General features: G+C 37.4%; 1 protein-coding gene across 4 annotated transcripts in view; it reads right to left on the bottom strand.

Moving 5' to 3' along the window:
* Positions 1 to 20,199, bottom strand: part of ASZ1 (ankyrin repeat, SAM and basic leucine zipper domain containing 1) — a 72,855-nt gene that overhangs the window by 50,707 nt on the left and 1,949 nt on the right. For all 4 annotated transcript variants that reach the window (XM_043463111.1, XM_043463112.1, XM_043463110.1 and 1 more), the window contains exons 3-4: positions 11,573 to 11,695; positions 9,628 to 9,739 (exon numbers count right to left, since the gene is read on the bottom strand). In XM_043463111.1, coding sequence (XP_043319046.1) covers positions 9,628 to 9,739; positions 11,573 to 11,695 — 235 coding nt within the window. The remainder of the gene's footprint in view (positions 1 to 9,627; positions 9,740 to 11,572; positions 11,696 to 20,199) is intronic.

Genomic DNA, 20,199 nt, shown 5'->3' with positions numbered 1-20,199 from the left:
GAAGCTGAAACTCCAATACTTTGGCCACCTGATGCAAAGAGCTGACTCACTGGAGAAGACCCTGATGCTGGTAAAGACTGAAGGTGGGAGGAGAAGGGGACGACGGGATGAGATGGTTGGATGGCATCACTGACTCAATGGACATGAGTTTGGGTAAGCTCCGGGAGTTGGTGATGGACAGGGAGGCCTGGCGTGCTGCGGTCCATGGGGTCAGAAAGAGTTGACACGACTGAACTACTGAACCGAACTGAAGGGAACATTTCACACAAAGGACAAAAAAGGACAGAATAAAGGACAGAAATAGCATGGACCTAACTCATTGGAAAAGACCCTGTTGCTGGGAGGGATTGGGGGCAGGAGGAGAAGGGGACGACAGACGATGAGATGGTTGGATGGCATCACCGACTCGATGGACATGGGTTTGAGTAAACTCTGGGAGTTGGTGATGGACAGGGAGGCCTGGTGTGCTGCGATTCATGGGGTCACAGAGTCGGACACAACTGAGCAATTGAACTGAACTGAACAGAAGCAGAAGATATTAAGAAGAGGTGGCAAGAATACACAGAAGAACTGTACAAAAAGATCTTCAAGACAAAGATAATCACAATGGTGTGATCACTCACTTAGAGCCAGACATCCTCGAATGTGAAGTCAAGTGGGCCTTAGGATGCATCACTACAAACAAAGCTAGTGGAGGTGATGGAATTCCAGTTGAGCAATTTCAAATCCTAAAAGATGATGCTGTGAAAGTGCTACACTCAATATGCCAGCAAATTTGGAAAACTCAGCAAAGGCCACAGGACCGGAAAAGGTCAAGTTTCATTCCAATCCCAAAGAAAGCAAATGCCAAAGAATGCTCAAACTACTGCACAATTGCATTCCTCTCACATGCTAGTAAAGTAATGCTCAAAATTCTCCAAACCAGGCTTCAACAATACATGAACCGTGAACTTCCATGTTCAAGCTGGTTTTAGAAAAGGCAGAGGAACCAGAGATCAAATTGCCAACATCCGCTGGATCATCAAAAAAGCAAGATCTCCAGAAAAACATCTATTTCTGCTTTATTGACTATGCCAAAGCCTTTGACTGTGTGGATCACCACAAACTATGGAAAATTCTTCTAGAGAAGGGAATACCAGACCACCTTACCTGCCTCCTATGAAATTTGTATGCAGGTCAGGAAGCAACAATTTTAACCGGACGTAGAACAACAGACTGGTTCCAAATTGGGAAAGGAATATGTCAAGGCTGTGTATTGTCACCCTGCTTATTTACCTAATATGCAGAGTACATCATGAGAAATGCTGGGCTGGATGAAGCACCAGCTGGAATGCAGAATGCCTGGAGAAATATCAATAACCTCAGATATGCAGATGACACCACTCTTATGGCAGAAAGTGAAGAAAAACTAAAGAGCCTCTTGATGAAAGTGAAAGAGGAGAGTGAAAAAGTTGACCTAAAGCTCAACATTCAGAAAACTAAGATCATGGCATCTGGTCCCATCACTTCATGGCAAATAGATGGGTAAACAGTGGAAACAGTGTCAGACTTTATTTTTGGGGGCTCCAAAATCACTGCAGATGGTGACTGCAGCCATGAAATTAAAAGATGCTTACTCCTTGGAAGGAATGTTATGACCAACCTAGACATAATATTAAAAAGCGAGACATTACTTTGCCAACAAGTCTGTCTAGTCGAAGCTATGGTTTTTCCAGTAGTCATGAATGGATGTGACTGAACGCTGAGCACCAAAGAATTGATGCTTTTGAACTGTGGTGTTGGAGAAGGCTCTTGAGAGTCCCTTGGACTGCAAGAAGATCCAACCAGTCCATTCTAAAGGAAATTAGTCCTGAATATTCATTGGAAGGACTGATGTTGAAGCTGAAAGTCCAATACTTTGGCTACCTGATGCGAAAAGCTGACCATTTAAAAAGACCCTGATGCTGGGAAAGACTGGAGGCAGAAGGAGAAGGGGATGACAGAGGATGAGATGGTTGGATGGCATCACTGATTCAACGGACATGAGTTTGAGTAAACTCTGGGAGTTGGTAATGGACAGGGAGGCCTGGTGTGCTGCAGTCCATGGGGCTGCAAAGAGTCAGACATGACTGAGCCACTCAACCGAACTGAACTGAAGAACCCAATGGGAAATTAAGCTGTGGCTTCGGCAGCTTCAAACTTCACGATGAACACAATTCAAAGCACTGGGCCTAAACAAAATAGGAAATTTACTAAATTATAATAAAGACACATTTTGCTGGGCCTCTAAGTATATTTAGGGTAAGGGTGAACCAGAAATAAACAAGGTGTTTAGGTTTAGGTTTAACTTACATCACCAAAATACTCCAGGGAGCTTCAACTCCTGAACTTAGATTACATGTATCCTGGGTTGATAAGTGCCCCAGACACCTTTAGAAATATACAAAATCCTCTCTGATGGATCATCCTAGGCCTCATATTATTCCAACAAGTTTTAAAATGTAATGACTAGCACCTAGTCATGAGTGAGAAGCATAAGAAACTATTGTAAACAGAGACAAACCCACAAAAACCTCAGATACCATAACTGTTACATCTAGACTATATGTTTACCATATTAAAGTTTTATTTGGAGCTTGATTTTTTCAGTGAACAAGAAGTTATAAAATCTTTATAATACTTTATAACTTCCTTATAATGCTGTCAATTTTAAAAAGAACCAAACAGAATTTCTAGAAATAAAAAACTAACTGAAATTATGAACCAAATTGAGGAGTTTAACAATAAATTAGAAGGAAGTGAAATGAGACTCAGTAAGCTAGAAGGCAGATCAGATGCTATTATCCAGAATGTTGCACGGTGAAACAAGATGATGGAAAATAAAGACAGGCATTGAGGTTACAGTGAGAAAGGTCTAACAGATATACATATAGTCACAGACCCCAAAAGAGAAAAGAACAGGGCACAGGTAATACCTAAAGTGACAATGGATGAGACTTCTTCAGAACTGCGGCACCATCCCCAAATTTAGAAGCTTTTCATAATAATGTTTGAAATGGCATATAGAGATGCCTTAATGACAGATATCTACCACATTAAATTGATGTTTTTCTTCATTAGCCATTTTCAAGATGAAACAGAGAAACATTAAAAGAAACTATGAAAATTTTGCCGAAATACATGTATTAGCAGATTTGAAAGTCTACACACAAAGTTTGGGAAGAATATAAAACTTCAAAGCAGATAAAACTTGCTCTTTTAAATAATATTTATCTAATAAATTTGAATATTATTAAGTGTTTACCATAATAATGAACCAGAATGGCTAAGGAAGTAAAATAAATGTTGAAAATTATATAAGAGCAATTAGTGATATTGATGTGCAGCACACATACCCAAATCAAACAACAAACACCAATACGTATATGCATTCAGCAGAACAAAGAAGCAGATAGTCATAGCTATCTGAAGAACTGACAAAACGCTCGTCTCTGTTTAGCTTAACTCAGAACTCAAGTCAGAAAAGCAGGCATTGCTCAAAAAGACTCCCAACTGTCGGTTGCCTCGGGCAAATGTTTTAGTCAAAGAAAACACTAACTGGTACACATAAAAAATGGTTAAAACAGCAAATTTCATATTATAAATGTTTTACCACAATTTTTAACTTAAAAAAAGGAGGGGGACAAGTAGGACTTAATAACTTTATGGAAACTTTAGAGGAAAAGACACAGGAATCTGGAGCGAGTTCAAGAAAGGAGTGACATGAAGAACACTGTGGAAGAGAAGCTAAGGGATGGTTACAGGTACTTGGGCCAAATACCAGGAGCTGCTAGGGATACAGAATCATGAATTACATCGTCAGCACTCATGCTGCCTTAGCACAGAGCAAGCCATTATATGCTGTCAATTCTGCCTATTGAAGCATTCTAACAGTTTCACAATCTTTTAAATACACTATTCAGTATTTTCTTTCAATTTCCAAGCGAATCAACTTTCTTCCTGATTGGGTCAGACATTTTGTTAGGCCACGAAGACTTTGTCATACTCTTATTAATACAGAATCTCTATACAATGGAATACTACTCAGCAATAAAAAGTAACAAATTTTTGACACATACAACTTGGATGAATCTTTAAAATATTATCCTGAGTGAAAAAATTCTGTATAATTACATTGACGTAACATTTCAGAATAGTAAAAAATAGTTTATAGTGATAGAAGTAAGTTCTACAGCACTGGGAAGGGGCATGAGGGAACTTTCTGGGATGACAAAAATATTCTGTGTTGAGATGTGAGTTATATGAACACGCATTTTTCAGAACTGATTCAACTGCACACTGAAAATCTGAATTTTTCTCACATTTATGTTAATTATACACAATAAAAAAACTTTAAACTATTAAAGAATTTCCTCAGTACATTCAGCAAGACCTCTATAATTAAGTTTAAGGCAAGATGACAGAAAGTAGGTGAAAGAAAGCAATTTGGCAAATGGCTAAGATTAAAATAACATCAATATATATAGGATGAGTGCTCATTTTCTGCAAGAACACCAAAATTGCAACTAGCTGAACAACCATAGATAGGCAAATGTTGGAACCCACCAAAAAAAAGATACCCCAACCAAGGGCAAAGGAGAAGCCACAACAAGATGGCCAGAGGGATAAAACCAAACCTCATACCCGCCAGAGACCCTTGGAGGGCACAAGCAAAACCTTGTGTGCACCAGGGCAGAGGAAAAGGAGCGGTGACCCCCACAAGAGACTGAGCCAAACCTACCTTTGAGTGTTTGAGGGTCTTCTGTGGAGGCGTGAATCAGCAGTGGCCTGCCGTGGGGACAGAGGCTCTGGCAACAGCAGTCCTGGGAGGCATGGCATATAGCCTCTTGGAGGAAATCGCCATTAACCCCACTATAGAGCTGCCGAGCAGGCAACTCACAAACTGGAGAACAAAGTTCTCACATTGCTGCAAAAGTTCTAGGCCCAACAACAGACTTCCCAACCTGGGGATCCATCAAAGGGACTGAGTATCCCCAGGGAATCTTACTTTGAAGGTCAGCAGGATTTGATTACAGAACTTACAAAGGACTGGGGAAACAGACTCTTGGGGGGCACAAACAAAATCTTGTGCACAGCAAGACTCAGGAGAAAGGAGCAGTGACCCAAGAAGACTGAGCCAGACTTGTCTGTGTGTGCTTGGGAGTCTCTGGCAGAGGCGTGGGTTGACGGTGGCCTACCAGAGGGTCAGGATACTGACTACAGTAGTCCTAGGAGGCCCGGTGTGCTGGCAAAAGTCCTCTTGAAGGAGGTTGCCATTATCGCCATTATTGCCATTACCCCTACCATGGTTTGGCCTCAACTACAGGGAGGGAATACAGCCCTACACCCATTAGCAGAACATTGGATTAAAGAGTTACTGAGCATGGATGGCTCTGCCTACCAGAACAAGATCCAGTTTTTCCCACAGCCAGTCCCCCCCACTAGGAAGCCTGCAGAAGCCTCTTATCCTCATCCATCAGAGGGCAGACAGAATGAAAACCACAATCACAGAAATCTAACCAAATGATCACATGAACCACAACCTTGCCCAACTCAATGAAACTATGAGCCATGCCGTTTAGGGCCACACAAGACGGATTGGTCACGGTGGAGATTTCTGACAAAATGTCCACTGGAGAAGGCAGTGACAAACCACTGCAGCCTTCTTGCCTTGAGAACCCCACGAACACTATGAAAAGGCAAAGAGATATGACATTGAAAGGTGGGCTCCCCAGGTTGGAAGGTGTCTAAGATGCCACTGGAGACGAGCAGAGAAAGCTCCAGAAGGAATGAAGAGGCTGAGCCAAAGTGGAAACAACGCCCAGCTGTGGATGTGTCTGATGGTCAAAGTCAAGTCTAATGCTGTAAAGAACACTACATGGGAACCTGGAATGTTAGGTCCATGCTGCTGCTGCTAAGTCACTTCAGTCGTGCCCGACTCTATGCAACCCCACAGACGGCAGCCCACCAGGCTCCCCTGTCCCTGGGAGTCTCCAGGCAAGAACACTGGGGTGGGTTGCCATTTCCTTCTCCAAGGCATGAAAGGAAAAGTGAAAGTGAAGTTGCTCAGTCATGTCTGACTCTTAGCGACCCCATGGACTGCAGCCTACCAGGCTCCTCCATCCATGGGATTTTCCAGGCAAAAGAGTACTGGAGTGGGGTGCCATTGCCTTCTCCCGTTAGGTCCATGAATCAAGATAAATTGGAAGTGGTCAAACAGGAGATGGCAAGAGTGAACATCGACCTTTTAGGAATCAGTAAACTAAAATGGACTAGAATGGGCAAATTTAATTCAGATGATCATTATATCTACTACTGTGGGCAAGAATCCCTGAGAAGAAATGGAGTAGCCCTTGCAGTCAACAAGAGTTCGACACGCAGTACATGGGTGTAAGCTCAAAAACAACAGAATGATCTTGGCTCATTTCCAAGGCAAACCATTCAACATTACAGTAATTCAAGTCTATGCCGCAACCACTAATGCTGAAAGAGCTAAAGTTGAATGGTCCTATGAAGACTTACAGGACCTTCTAGAATTAATACCAAAAAAAAAAAACAAAACAACCAAAACAGAAGATGTCCTTTTCATCATCTGGAATGCAAAAGCAGGATGTCAAGAGATACCTAGAGAAACAAGGCAAGTTTGGCCTTGGAGTACAAAATGAAGCAGGGAAATGCCTAACAAAGTTTTAGCAAGAGAACCCCCTGGTCACAGCAAACACCCTCTTCCAACATCACAAGAGACAACTGTACATGTGGACATCACCAGTTGTCAATACTGAAATCAGACTGATTATATTCTTTGTAGCCAAAGATGGAGAAACTCTATATAGTCAGCAAAAACAAGACTGGGAGCTGACTGTGGCTCAGATCATGAACTTCTTATTGCAAAATTCAGACTTAAATTGAATAAAGTAGGGAAAACCACAAGGTCATTCAGGTATGACCTAAATCAAATCAGTGATTATACAGTGGAAGTGACAAACAGATTCAAGGGATCAGATATGATAGACAAGAGTGCCAGACCAACTATGGACAGAGGTCTGTAACACTGTACAGGAGGCAGTGATCAAAACCATCCCCAAGAGAAATAAATACAAAAAGACAAAATGGTTGTTTGAGGAGGCCTTACAAATAGCTGAGAAAAGAAGAGAAGCAAAAAGCAAAGGAGAAAAGGAAAGACATACCAATCTGAATGCAGAGTTCCGGACAACAGCAAGGAGAGATAAGAAATCCTTTTAAGTGAACAATGCAAAGAAATAAAGGAAAACAATAGAATGGGAAAGACTAGAGATTTCTTCAAGAAAATTAAATATACAAAAGGAATATTTCATGTAAAGATGGGCAGAATAAAGGACAGAAATGCTAAGGACCTATCAGAAGCAGAAGATATTAAGAAGAGGTGACAAGAATAGACAGAACTATACAAAAAAGATCTTAATGACCTGGATAACCACAATGGTAGAATGGTTATCACTCACCTAGAGCCAGACATCCTGGAGTGTGAAGTCATGTGGGCCTTAGGAAACAGCACTATGAACAAAGTGAGTGGAGGTGATGGAATTCCAGCTGAGCTATTTCAAATTCTAAAAGATGCTGCTGTGAAAGAGCTGCATTCAATACGCCAGCAAATTTGGAAAACTCTGCCATGGCCACAGGACTGGAAAAGGTCAGTTTTCATTCCAGTCCCAAAGAAGCGCAATGCCAAAGAATGTTCAAACTACTGTACAACTAAGCTCATTTCACATGCTAGCAAAGTAATACTCAAAATCCTTCAAGCTAGGCTTCAATAGTATGTGAATGAAGAACTTCCCAATATACAAGCTGGATTTAGAAAAGGCAGAAGAATCAGATACCAAATTGCAAACATCTGCTGGATCATAGGAAAAGCTAGAGAATTCCAGAAAAACATCTACTTCTGCTTCACTGAATATGCTAAAGCCTTTGACTGTGTAAATCACAACAAACTGTAGAGGATTCTTAAAGAGGTGAGAATACCAGACCTGCCTCCTGAGAAGTCTGTATGCAGGTCAAGAAGCAACAGTTAGAACTGGACATGGAACAACAGACTGGTTCCAAATTGGGAAAGGAGTACATCAAGGCTGTATATTGTCACCCTGCTTATTTAACTTACATGCAGAGCACATATGTGAAATGCCGGGCCAGATAAAGCACTAGCTAGAATCAAGAATGCCAGGAGAAATATCAATAACCTCAGCTATGCAGATGACACCACCCTTATGGCAGAAAGCGAAGAGGAACTAAAGAGCCTCTTGATGAAGGTGAAAGAGGAGACTGAAAAAGCTGGCTTAAAACTCAACATTCAGAAAACTGAATTCAAATCATGGTATTTGGACCCATCATTTCATGGCAAATAGATGGGGAAACAATGAAAACAGTGACAGACTTTATTTTCTTGGGCTCCAAAATCACTGTTAACGGTGACTACTCATGAAATTAAAAACTTGCTAGCTCCTTGGAAGAAAAGCAATGACAAACCTACATAGCATAATAAAAAGCAGAGACATTACTTCCTGACAAAGGTTCATATAGTCAAAGCTATGGTTTTTCTAGTAGTCATGTATGGATGTGAAAGCTGGACAATAAAGAAGGCTGAGCACTGAAGAATTGATGCCTTCAAACTGTGGTGCTGGGGAAGACTCTTGAGAGTCCCTTGAACTGCAAGGAGATCAAACCAGTAAATCCTAAAGGAAATCAACCCTGAATATTCATTGGAAGGACTGAGGCTGAAGCTGAAGCTCCAATACTTTGGCTACCTGATGCGCAGAGCTGACTCTGACACTGGGAATGATTGAAGGCAGGAGGAGAAGGGGGCAACAGAGGATAAGATGCTTGGATGGCATCACTGGCTCAATGGATATGAGTTTGAGCAAACTCCAGGAGATGGTGAAAGATAGGGAAGCCTGGCATGCTGCAATTCATGGGGCTGGAAACCAGCAGGACTGAGTGACTGAACAACAAAGGGAACTCAACAGCTTCCTCTTAATTTTCATTCTTCTCTTCACCTTTAGTGCAACTAGAACCAAGTGGTACATTTGACTAGTGAATCACTTCCATTTTAAGATCTAGAATTATCTTCCTGTCTGTAATACAGGTAAAATTCTTTTTCTTTTTTTCATATTAAATACAGGCTAAGACTGTCATTTTCATTATATCCACAGAATACAGAAGGGCTTCCATGCTACTTTACACACCGAAACAGACTTCTGTTGATAAGTGTTTATAAAGAGAATGCTAAGAGGCTTTACTATTATAGCTCAATTATCATATTCTTTTGAGTGTGTAAGTCAAAGGAAAGTGATACAGTTAATAATTGTCTTTCTTCCTCTCTCATCAACTTCTTAGGACATTCTTTTAAAATTAAAATATAAAAGACTACTTTTGATGATATACCTGTCCTTTGATATTCTTATACAATTGGAATCATGACCTTATGACCTATTTTTACTCATCAGTTACATGGCCAAGTAAACACACATTGGTTATGATTTTTAAAAAATCATGCTGTCAAATGTTTAACAAAGAAAAGACTGATAATCAAAGAAAAGTATATCTTCATCATTTTTGAACAAACGGTAAGATTCTTACCTACAAGCGACATTTGGATCAGCATTTCTTGAAAGTAGTAGCTCTACACACTTCAAGATCTTTTCCTCTGAGCCACGAGCAGAACATGCAGTAATCAAAACAGTTTGCTTATCTATAATGAAAGGAAAAGTGAGGAAAACCCCGCACACATCAGAAATCGTAACTAGCTGACTTCTTTTATCATTCAAAACATTCTAAATATTTATCACATTCTTAAACTTCTGTAACTTATTCCCAAATCTCTTGTTCTTAACAGGTAATTTTGTATTCCTTCATCTAAAAATGAGATGAGGGATGAAATTTCCAAAGTATATCTACAATTCATTTACTAATTTCCTTTCCCTATTCTCATTTCTTCAAGAGAATAGGAAAGTGGTTCAGAGCATGGGCTCTGTGCAGATTTACCACCTGGAACTGAACAGTTTTTGGTTGATTAAAATTTGCCTTGAACACATGGATAAAAAACAATGATTGATATTCTCTGATTTCACTTCTTTGCTTCTCACTCATTTAACAACTCACTGAGCTCTGGCTTACGCCCAATCCCTCCTACTGAAGATGTCCCAACTGCTACACCTATTGGTTTCTTTTTAGTCCTTGCCTACTTGATCCCTCTCAGCTCATCCCATTTCCTAAAACTCTTCTTCCCTTGGCTCCTATGGCATCAATGGAGATCAGGGCTAATTAAAAGACAAAAAATAATTCTCAAGTAAGAACTGGGGAACTTAAACTAAGTCATGCCAGCCATGGTTTATATTTGTGGTTCATTATTGACCAAACATAGAAATCTAGATTCTGGTCCCAGTTCTGTCACTGATAAACTATGACTTCAGTGATATCTTAGTCTCTTAGTAGATTTAACTTACAGTTGAGAAGCTAATGTCTGCCCTCTACCTGAGTGGGCCTATGAGATACATAAAATAATTTATGTTGACATGCTGGGTAAAATATGTTTTATAACTGTAAGGTATTCTCTGTTTACAGAAAGCAAAGAAAGAAAACTACTGATCGATTTTTTGGGCAGAACATTTTACACTTTCAAAAATTTAAGTATAGGTTTCATTAAATGATATTTTAAATGACATAATAAAAAGAAAAACCTACCACAGCAACAGATTAAACATAAAACTATTGCTGACATGAAATTATATAAAATATATAAATGAGACAACAGACTAGAAATAATCTTACAAATATCAAATGCAGTACAAAGTTAATTTGAAAATTCTCACATGAAAACTATATCTGAATTAAAAAGTAAATCTATTATAAACATGTAAAAATATTCAATATAATAATTAAATAAGATTTGCACATACACTCTTATTCAAAGCAATAATGAGTAGAAATTATTCAATAACAAATAAAGAAATGGATTTATTAATTATCTTTGAAACAATTTTTAAGTGATATAATTCAGAATTGAGTTTTAAATTCAAAAGACTGATTTTCAAACAATTTTCCACTAAGTTATCAGTTTTTCAATGTTTTCTTTCACTGTGTTTTACTGTAAAAATAACCAAAACTCTCTAGCACAGATTTTAAAGGTACATATTAATAACACAACCAGTTATAATGGTAATATAAATGGAATCTACCTCTTTGGAAAGAAGGTTTTTCAAAATATCTATGGTTTCTAATTTGGTTTTCTGTTTATGTAACTAACAGGAAGATTTTTTTTTTAAAAACTCCTCTAAGTTTTTTTCACTTTGCATAATAGTTGTTTGGGGATCAAGAAAAACACAGTAAAAATAATCAGTTACCTCAAACATTTTACCCTTGTTATGATTTTTTAAGAGCCATGTTTTTATTTTGAAGCGAATATATGAAAATAGAGCATGGAAAAAGTATATATCACGACCCCAAAGAGAATATAATTTGGTTTCTAAACAGATAAGTATACAAAGTAAATGCTCACATATTTTAAATATTTAAGACATCTTACCCTTATCAAAGCTTGCATTAGCACCTCTGTCCAGAAGGACCCGAACCAGCTCCACGTTGGAAACACTTGCAGCATACATCAGGGAAGTCCACCCATACTGAAAGCTGGTGTCGACACTGATGCCTGTCAATTCAAAAACAAGCTTTTAAAAGCCTCCTTCACCAAAACAAGCAAACAAATCCCAGTCACATTAATATGTTAAAAGTACTGCACACAGTGACATACACCATGTACTTCACAATGGAAGGGAGTTTCTTGCTAATAATGGTTTAAGAAAAATAGAAAATAATTATATGTGAACTATAATAAAATAGCTAACTTCACTTTTGCTACAGTTCACTTCCATGTCACTATGTTTCAAGAGACTGGATCTGTCAAATATATTTTTCATATATTTGTTGTTCAGCTGCTCAGTGGTTTCTGACTCTTTGCAACCCCATGGACTGTAGCTTTCCAGGATCCTCTGTCCATGGGATTTTCCAGGCAAGAATATGGAGTGGGCTGCCATTTCCTTCTCCAGGGGATATTCCTGACCCAGAGATTGAACCCACGTCTCCCACATCTCCTGCATTAGTGGGTGGATTCTTTACCACTGAGCTACCAGGGAAGCGTGTTTTCATATAATATGTTATCTATATTAGGACAGGTTTTTACATGCTACCTTTTCCTTTCTATGGCAGTTGGGAAGTTTCACAGATGTAAAGTGTCTTTTTAGTTAGAATATTATCACACATGTCTATGGTGGCAAATATCAAAAATACTCCTTATTAAAACTCTCTTAACTTCCTTCCAAATGCAAAATTTAACCATGGGTTACTGGCCAAACATGAGGGTAAAAAGGTAGGTTAGGGTTTGATTATGAAAGCTCTGTTAAGAAATGTAGACTGTACTTTGTGATCCAGAGATTTACATTATTACAACTGTATTATAAAAAGACAATTTAGGTACCTCTGCTGAGAGTGGGATAGGAGGCAGGGAGACCTGGTAATGAGGCTAGAAGTCCAAGCAAAAGTCAGAGCAAGGGCAGTTGAGAAAGAGAAGGAATACAAAAGGATAATTCAAAGGCAGGGTTAGTGGAATGTAAAATTACTTTGAGGAAGAGGAGTGTTAGAAAAAAACAAATAGAAAATAACTATGAGATTCTTCGCTTAAAACTTTTGAGGAAGGGGTACATTTTTTCAGCTGTAATTGCTGAGAGGATGGAACATGAATCTAATGCTGTCAGAAGCCTTCTGTCCATCTAACTGGAACAACTATCATAACTGGAAACAACACAGTAAGAAGCAGAGCTAAGAGGTGGAAAGACTCTTGAGAAGGCCCAAGAACAGAATTTAAACCATGGAGCAGAACTTTTCAGAGATCAAGCCCTGAGTCTTTGGAGTAGGAGCACTGACTCCAAGACCCTAGACTACCAGAGAACTAACTCTATGGAGTATCAAATAGTTAGAATTCACACAGAGGAAACCATTTGAATACAACAGCCAGCATCACCCAACCACCCTGTGTAGGACACCTCATCTAAACAACAAACAAAACAAAAATACAAACCCAATCATCAGCAAACAGGATTAACACCTAACTCGGCCATGGCTATCAGAGGAAAAACAAACAAACAAAAAAACTCAGCACAAATCTCACCCTATACAAACTTACACAAACCACTGGACCGACCTTAGGAGGGCAGAAACCAAATGGAAGAAAGAATTCAGCCTTGAAGCCTGGGAAAAGGAGACCTCAAACACAATAGCTTTAAAAAAAATAATGAAAAGACAGAGAAATACTACACAAATGAAGGAACAAACTAGAAACACATAAGTCCAAATAAATGAAGAGGAAATAGGCAAACTACCTGAAGAAGAATTCAGAATAATGATAGTAAAGATGATCAAAAACCTTGAAAACATAATGGAGAAAATGCAAGAATCAATTAACAAAGACCTAGAAGAATTAAAGAATAAACATACAGAGACAAACAACACAATTACTGAAATTAAAAATACTCTAGAAGGAATGAATAGCAGAATATCAAAGCAGAAGAACAATCAGTGAGCTGGAAGATAAAATGGTGGAAATAACTTCTGAAGAGCAGAATAAAGTAAAAACAATGAAAAGAAGTGAGGACAGGCTCAGAGTCCTACGGGACAATATCAAATGCACCAACATCTCAATTATAGGAGTCCCAGAAGAAGAGGAGAAAAAGAAAGGGTATGGGAAATTTTTGAAGAGATTATAGTTGAAAATGTCCCCAACATGGAAAAGGAAATAATCAAGTTCAAGAGGCACAAAGTCCCATACAGGATAAACCCAAGGAGAAACATGCCAAGACACTTACTAATCAAATTAACAGAGACTAAACACAAAGAAAGAATATTAAAAGCAGCAAGGGAAAAGCAACAAGTAACATACAAGGGAAACCCCATACATTTAACAGCTGATCTTTCAGTAGAAACTCTGTAGGCCAGAAGAGAATGGCAGGATATATTTAAACTACTGAGAGGGAAAAATCTACAACCAAGATTACTGTACCCAGCAAGGATCTCATTCAAAATTGATCGAGAAATAAAAGGCTTTTCAGACAAGCAAAACTTAAGAGAATTCAGTACCACCAAACCAGCTTTATAACAAATGTTAAAGGGGCTTATATATAGTCAAGAAAAACAAGAGAAGAAAAAGATCTACAAAATCAACCCCAAACAATTAAAGAAAATTGCACTGGAACATATATATCAATAATTACTTTAAATGTAAATGGATTAAATGCTCCAACCAAAAGACAGAGACTGGATGAATGGATACAAAAACAAGACCCATATATATGCTGTCTACAAGAAACCCACTTCAGACTTCAAGACACATATAGACTGAAAGTGAGAGGACAGAAAAATATAGTCCATGCAAATGGCAAGCAAAAGAAAGCTGGAGTAGCAATCCTCATATCAGACAAAGTAGACCTTAAAATAAAGAATATTACAAGACATAAGGAAGGACATTGCATAATGATCAAGGGATCAATCCAAGAGGAAGACATAACAATTTTAAGTACCCGACCGAAGCGACTTAGCAGCAGCAGCAGCACGCACCCAGCATAGGAGCACCTAAATACATAAGACAAACACTAACAGACATAAAAGGAGAAACTGACAGTAACACAATAATAGTAGGAGACTTTAACACCCCACTCACACCAATGGACAGATCATCAAACAGAAAATTAATAAAGAAACACAAGTCTTAAATGATACATTAGATAAGCTGGATCTCATTGATATCTCAGGACATTCTATCCAAAAGCAGAAGAATACACCTTCTTCTCAAGTGCATATGGAACATTCTCCAGGATAAACCACATCTTGGGTCACAAACCAAACCTCAGTAAATTTAAGAAAATTGAAATCATATCAAGCATCTTCTCCAACCACAATGCTATGAGACTAGATATCAATTACAAGAAAAAAACTGTAAGAACACAAACACATGGAGATTAAACAGCACATTTCTAAATAATCAACAGGTTACTGAAGAAATCAAAAGGGAAATCAAAAAATTTCTAGAAACAAACAACAATGAAAACATGACAACTCAAAACCTATGGGATGCAGCAAAAGCAGTTCTAAGAAGGAAGTTTATAGTAATACAATCCTACCTCAAGAAACAACAACAACAAAAAACATCGAATAGATAACCTAACTTTGCACCTAAAACAACTGGAAAAAGAAGAACAAAAAAACCCCCAAAATTAGTAGAAAGAAATAAATCATAAAGATCCGAGCAGAAGTAAATTTTTTTAAAAAATGAAAGAAACAATAGTAAAGATTAATAAAACCAAAAGCTGGTTCTTTGAGAAGATAAACCAAATTTACAAGCCTTTAGCCAGACTCATCAAGAAAAAAGAGAAGAATCAAATCAACAAAATTAGAATTGAAACAGGAGAGGTTACAACAAACAATGCAGATATACAAAGGATTATAAGAGAGTATTATGAACAAGTATAAGGCAATAAAATGCATAACCTGGAAGAAATGGACAGATTCTTAGAAAAGTTCAATCTTCCAAGACTGAACCAGGAAGAAATACAAATTATGAACAACCCAATTACAAGCACTGAAACTGAAGTGTGATAAAATACATTCCAAAAATCAAAAGCCCAGGACCAGATGGCTTCACAAGAGAATTCTACCAAACACTTAGAGAAGAGCTAATGCTTATCCTTCTAAAACTCTTTCAAAAAATTACAGAGGAAGGAACACTTCCAAACTCATTCTATGAGGCCACCATCACCCTGATACCAAAACCAGACAAAGACAACACACAAAAAAGAAAATTACAGGTCAATATCACTGATGAACACAGATGCAAAACTCCTCAACAAAATTTTAGCAAACAGAATTCAGCAACACATCAAAAAGTTCATACACCATGATCAAGTTGGGTTTATTCCAGGGATGCAAGGATTCTTCAATATATGCAAATCAATCAATGTGATATACCATATTAACAAACTGAAAGATAAAAACCATATAATAATCTCAATAGATGCAGGAAAAGCCTTTGACAAAATTCGGCACCCATTTATGATTAAAACTCTTCAAAATATGGGCACAGAAGAAACCTACCTCAACATAGTAAAGGCCATATGTGATAAGCCTACAGCAAACATTATTCTCAATGATGAAAAACTGAAAGCATTCCCCCTAAGATCAGGTACAAGTCAAGTGTATCCACTTTCACCCCTATTATTCAACATAGTTCTGGAAGTCCTAGCTATAGCCACCAGAGAAGAAAAAGAAATAAAAGGAATCCAGCTCAGAAAAGAAGTAAAGCTCTCACTGTTTGAAGATGACATCATACTGTACACAGAAAACCCTAAGGAAAATATGAGGAAATTACTAGAGCTAATCAGTGAATTTAGCAATGTTGCAGGATACATAATCAATACACAGAAATCACTTGTATTTCTATATACTAACAATGAAAATCAGAAAGAGAAATTAAGGAATCAATCCCATTCACTATTGCAACAAAAAGAATAAAATAGCTAGGAATAAACTTACCTAAGGAGACAAAAGAACTGTACACAGAAATTTATAAGACACTACTGAAAGAGATCAAAGACAACATAAATAGATGGAGAGATATTCCATGTTCCTGGGTAGTAAGAATCAATATTGTGAAAACAACTATACTATCAAATACAATCTACAGATTCAATGCGATCCCTATCAAATTACCAATGACGTTTTTCACAGAACTAGACAAAAAATTTCACAATTCATATGGAAACACAAAAGACCCCAAATAGCCAAAGCAGTCTTGAGAAAGAAAAATGGAGCTGGGGGAATCAATGTCCCTGACATCAGATTAAGCTACAGTCATCAAGACAGTATGGTACTGACCCAAAAACAGAAATACAGACCAATGGAACAAGATAGAAAGCCCAGAAAAAAACCCATGCACCTATGGGTACCTTATTTTTGACAAAGGAGGCAAGAGTATACAAAGGGGCAAAGACAGCCTCTTCAATAAATGGTGCTGGGAAAACTGGACAGCTACATGTAAAAGAATGAAATTAGAACACTTCCTAACACCATACACAAAGATAAATTAAAAATGGATTAAAGGCCTAAATGTAACACCAGAAACTATAAAACTCTTAGAGGAAAACATAGGCAGAACACTCAATGACATAAATCAAAGAAAGATCCTCTATGACTCACCTCCTGGAGTAATGGAAATAAAAACAAAAGTAAACAAGTGGGACCTGATTAAACTTCAAAACTTTTGCACAACAAAGGAAACTATAAGCAAGGTGAAAAGACAACCCTTTGAATGGGAAAAAATAATAGCAAATGAAACAACTGACAAAGGATTTATTTCCAAAATATATAATCAGCTCATACAACTCAATGCCAGAGAAACAAACAACACAATCAAAAAGTGGGAAAAAGACTTAAATGTACATTTCTCCAAAGAAGACATACAAATGGCTAACAAACACATGAAAAGATGCTCAGCATTTCTAATTATTAGAGAAATGCAAATCAAAACTACAATGAGATATCACCTCACACAGGTCAGAATGGCCATCATCAAAAAGTCTACAAACAATAACTTCTGGAGAGGGTGTGGAGAAAAGGGAATGCTCTTGCACTGTTGGTGGGAATGTAAAGTGATACAATCACTACAGAAGATGGTATGGAGATTCCTTAAAAAACTAGGAATAAAGCCACCATATGGCCAACCAATCTCACTCCAAGGCATATACCCTGGGGAAACCAAAATTGAAAAAGACACATGTATCCCATTGTTCACTGCAGCACTATTTACAATACCTAGAACATGGAAGCAACCTAGCTGTCCATCGACAGATGAATGGGTAAAAAAGTTGTAGTAATATTCACAAAGGAATATTACTCAGCCATAAAAAGGAACAGATTTGAGTCAGTTCTAATGAAGTGGATGAACCTAGAACCTATTATACAGAGTGAAGTTAAGTCAGAAAGAGATAAATATCGTATTCTAACACATATACAGAATCTAGAAAAATGGTACTGAGGAATTAATTTACAGGGTACAAATGGAGAAACAGACATAGAGGATAGACTTACAGGCATGGGGAGAAGGGAGGAGAGGGTGAGATGTATGAAAAGAGTAACATGGAAACTTATATTACCATATGTAAAATAGACAGCCAACGGGAATTTGCCGTATGGCTCAGGAAACTCAAAAAGGGGCTCTGTATCAACTGAGAGGGGCAGGATGGGGAGAGATGGGAGAGGGGTTCAAAAGGGAGAGGATATATGTATACCCATGGCTGATTCATGTTGAGGTTTGACAAAAAACAACAAAATTCTATAAAGCAATTATCTTCAATTAAAAAATAAATTAATTAAAAAATATTAAAACCTTGGATACAACTCATAATATGAAAGTTAATGCCTTAATAAAATATTAAAATTGCATCAGGAATACTTTTCTGGCATTAAAAATAAACAGTGACATAAAAAAAAGAAAATAACTATCAAGTTTGCTTTGGACAAATGAATGAAAGAATGAGCTAGAGTAAGAAGAAGCACAGATGAGATATCAGGCCTGAGAAGTAGCATAAAGTTTTAGATAGCCACCATCCAGAGTGAGACAGGAAGAGATGGAGGATAACTGTTAAGAAAGGATGAGAGAGAGCCAGCTGCCCTTAAAACCCTCAAATCAGTCATTAATGGTACACGTCCATGAAGTCATCTAATTTTCCCCAATATCACTGATTGGTTTAGTCACATAAAAAAACTGGTGAACTAATCTAGGTTTGGATCTAAGACTGGGGAGGAGCATAGAAGACATGACACAAAGACAAAGTTATAATGAGGTAGTGAACATAATCTATTAAATTTATGTAAAGCCTTTGCTATATGAAGAGATCAATATTTAAATGGTGAAGTCTCTCTTGAACCTAAGAAATATCTGCTAATTTTTAAGAAAAGAAAGAAAGTAGAATATCTTTCTATTTCAAAGAAGGAAAACTTGCATATGAAACACCACTGAATACAGCCTTCCCTTAATACCTTATATTTGACAGGTTTTGTAGTCTGGCTATAAAGTGTTTCATCTGCAAAAGGTCATATCACTGAAGAAAGCAAACTTGTTAGGGAGGACTCACTTTATTTCTGTGAAGACTCAGTATTTTTCTGTAGGAACACTAAGGTGCTGAAAGATTATTTGTCAAATTCCCAGTTGTCTAACTTCAACTGATACAAGGTACATGATAATTCCTTGGAGAAAACATCAGAGAACTGTCTAAGTATTCTATAAACAATATACTGCTGTCCCAACTTGTCTTCTCTAACAAATTTTTCTCTTTAAACTGCTGCAACTGAAAGCATATGAATAAGATCAGAGAAAAGATCATGTTGTTTTCTCATTATTCTTTCCTTATTGACATTACTGCTCAAACTGTGACAGCAAGAGTAAAAAGGAAAAGATGTGAAGATAAAGATAAGCAAATGTGGCATTTTAGAATAAAAATTCTTAGTAATCATCACCTCTAAACTCAAAAAAGTAAATTATTAAACACATGATGTTCTAAGCATAAGTGCAAAAAGGTAAGTTTAAAAGAATTGACACAAGATATTTGTATATAGCTCACAAAAAAACATTCAAAATAACACTATATAGTTTGTGGATATATACACATATGGTAAAAGTATAAAGACATGCATAGGAATAAAAAATACCAACTATAGGAGAATGCTAATCTCCAGGGGGAAAAAGTTAAGTCTCCATACATTTTTGAGTGTCCAAAATACTTAATAATTTAAAGAGAAGTAAAAATGTTAGTGCGTAGCAGAAAAGCAAAAACCAGAGGTATCTTTGGACTACTAAAAATGGTTGACTCAAAAGGAGCTTTCATTTTTTATTAAGATTTCCAACTCGTACAGAAATATGTATGACTATGGCAAAAAATTAAAAATATTTTTTAAAGTGTTAAATGATGACCTCTGTGAGGAAATCAGGAGATACTAAAACAGGAGTTACACGTTAAAGTGAGTGAGACTTCTTCATGTATACCTATGGCTGATTCATGTTGAGGATAGTAGGGGTGAAAGTGGGGACAAAGGTATTCTTCTACTTATACC

This window comes from Cervus canadensis, chromosome 3 (genome assembly GCF_019320065.1).
Source record: "Cervus canadensis isolate Bull #8, Minnesota chromosome 3, ASM1932006v1, whole genome shotgun sequence".
Classification (NCBI taxonomy): Eukaryota; Metazoa; Chordata; class Mammalia; order Artiodactyla; family Cervidae; genus Cervus; species Cervus canadensis.
The sequence above is the reverse complement of the archived record's forward strand: the minus strand, read 5'-3'. Positions and strand labels throughout refer to the sequence as shown.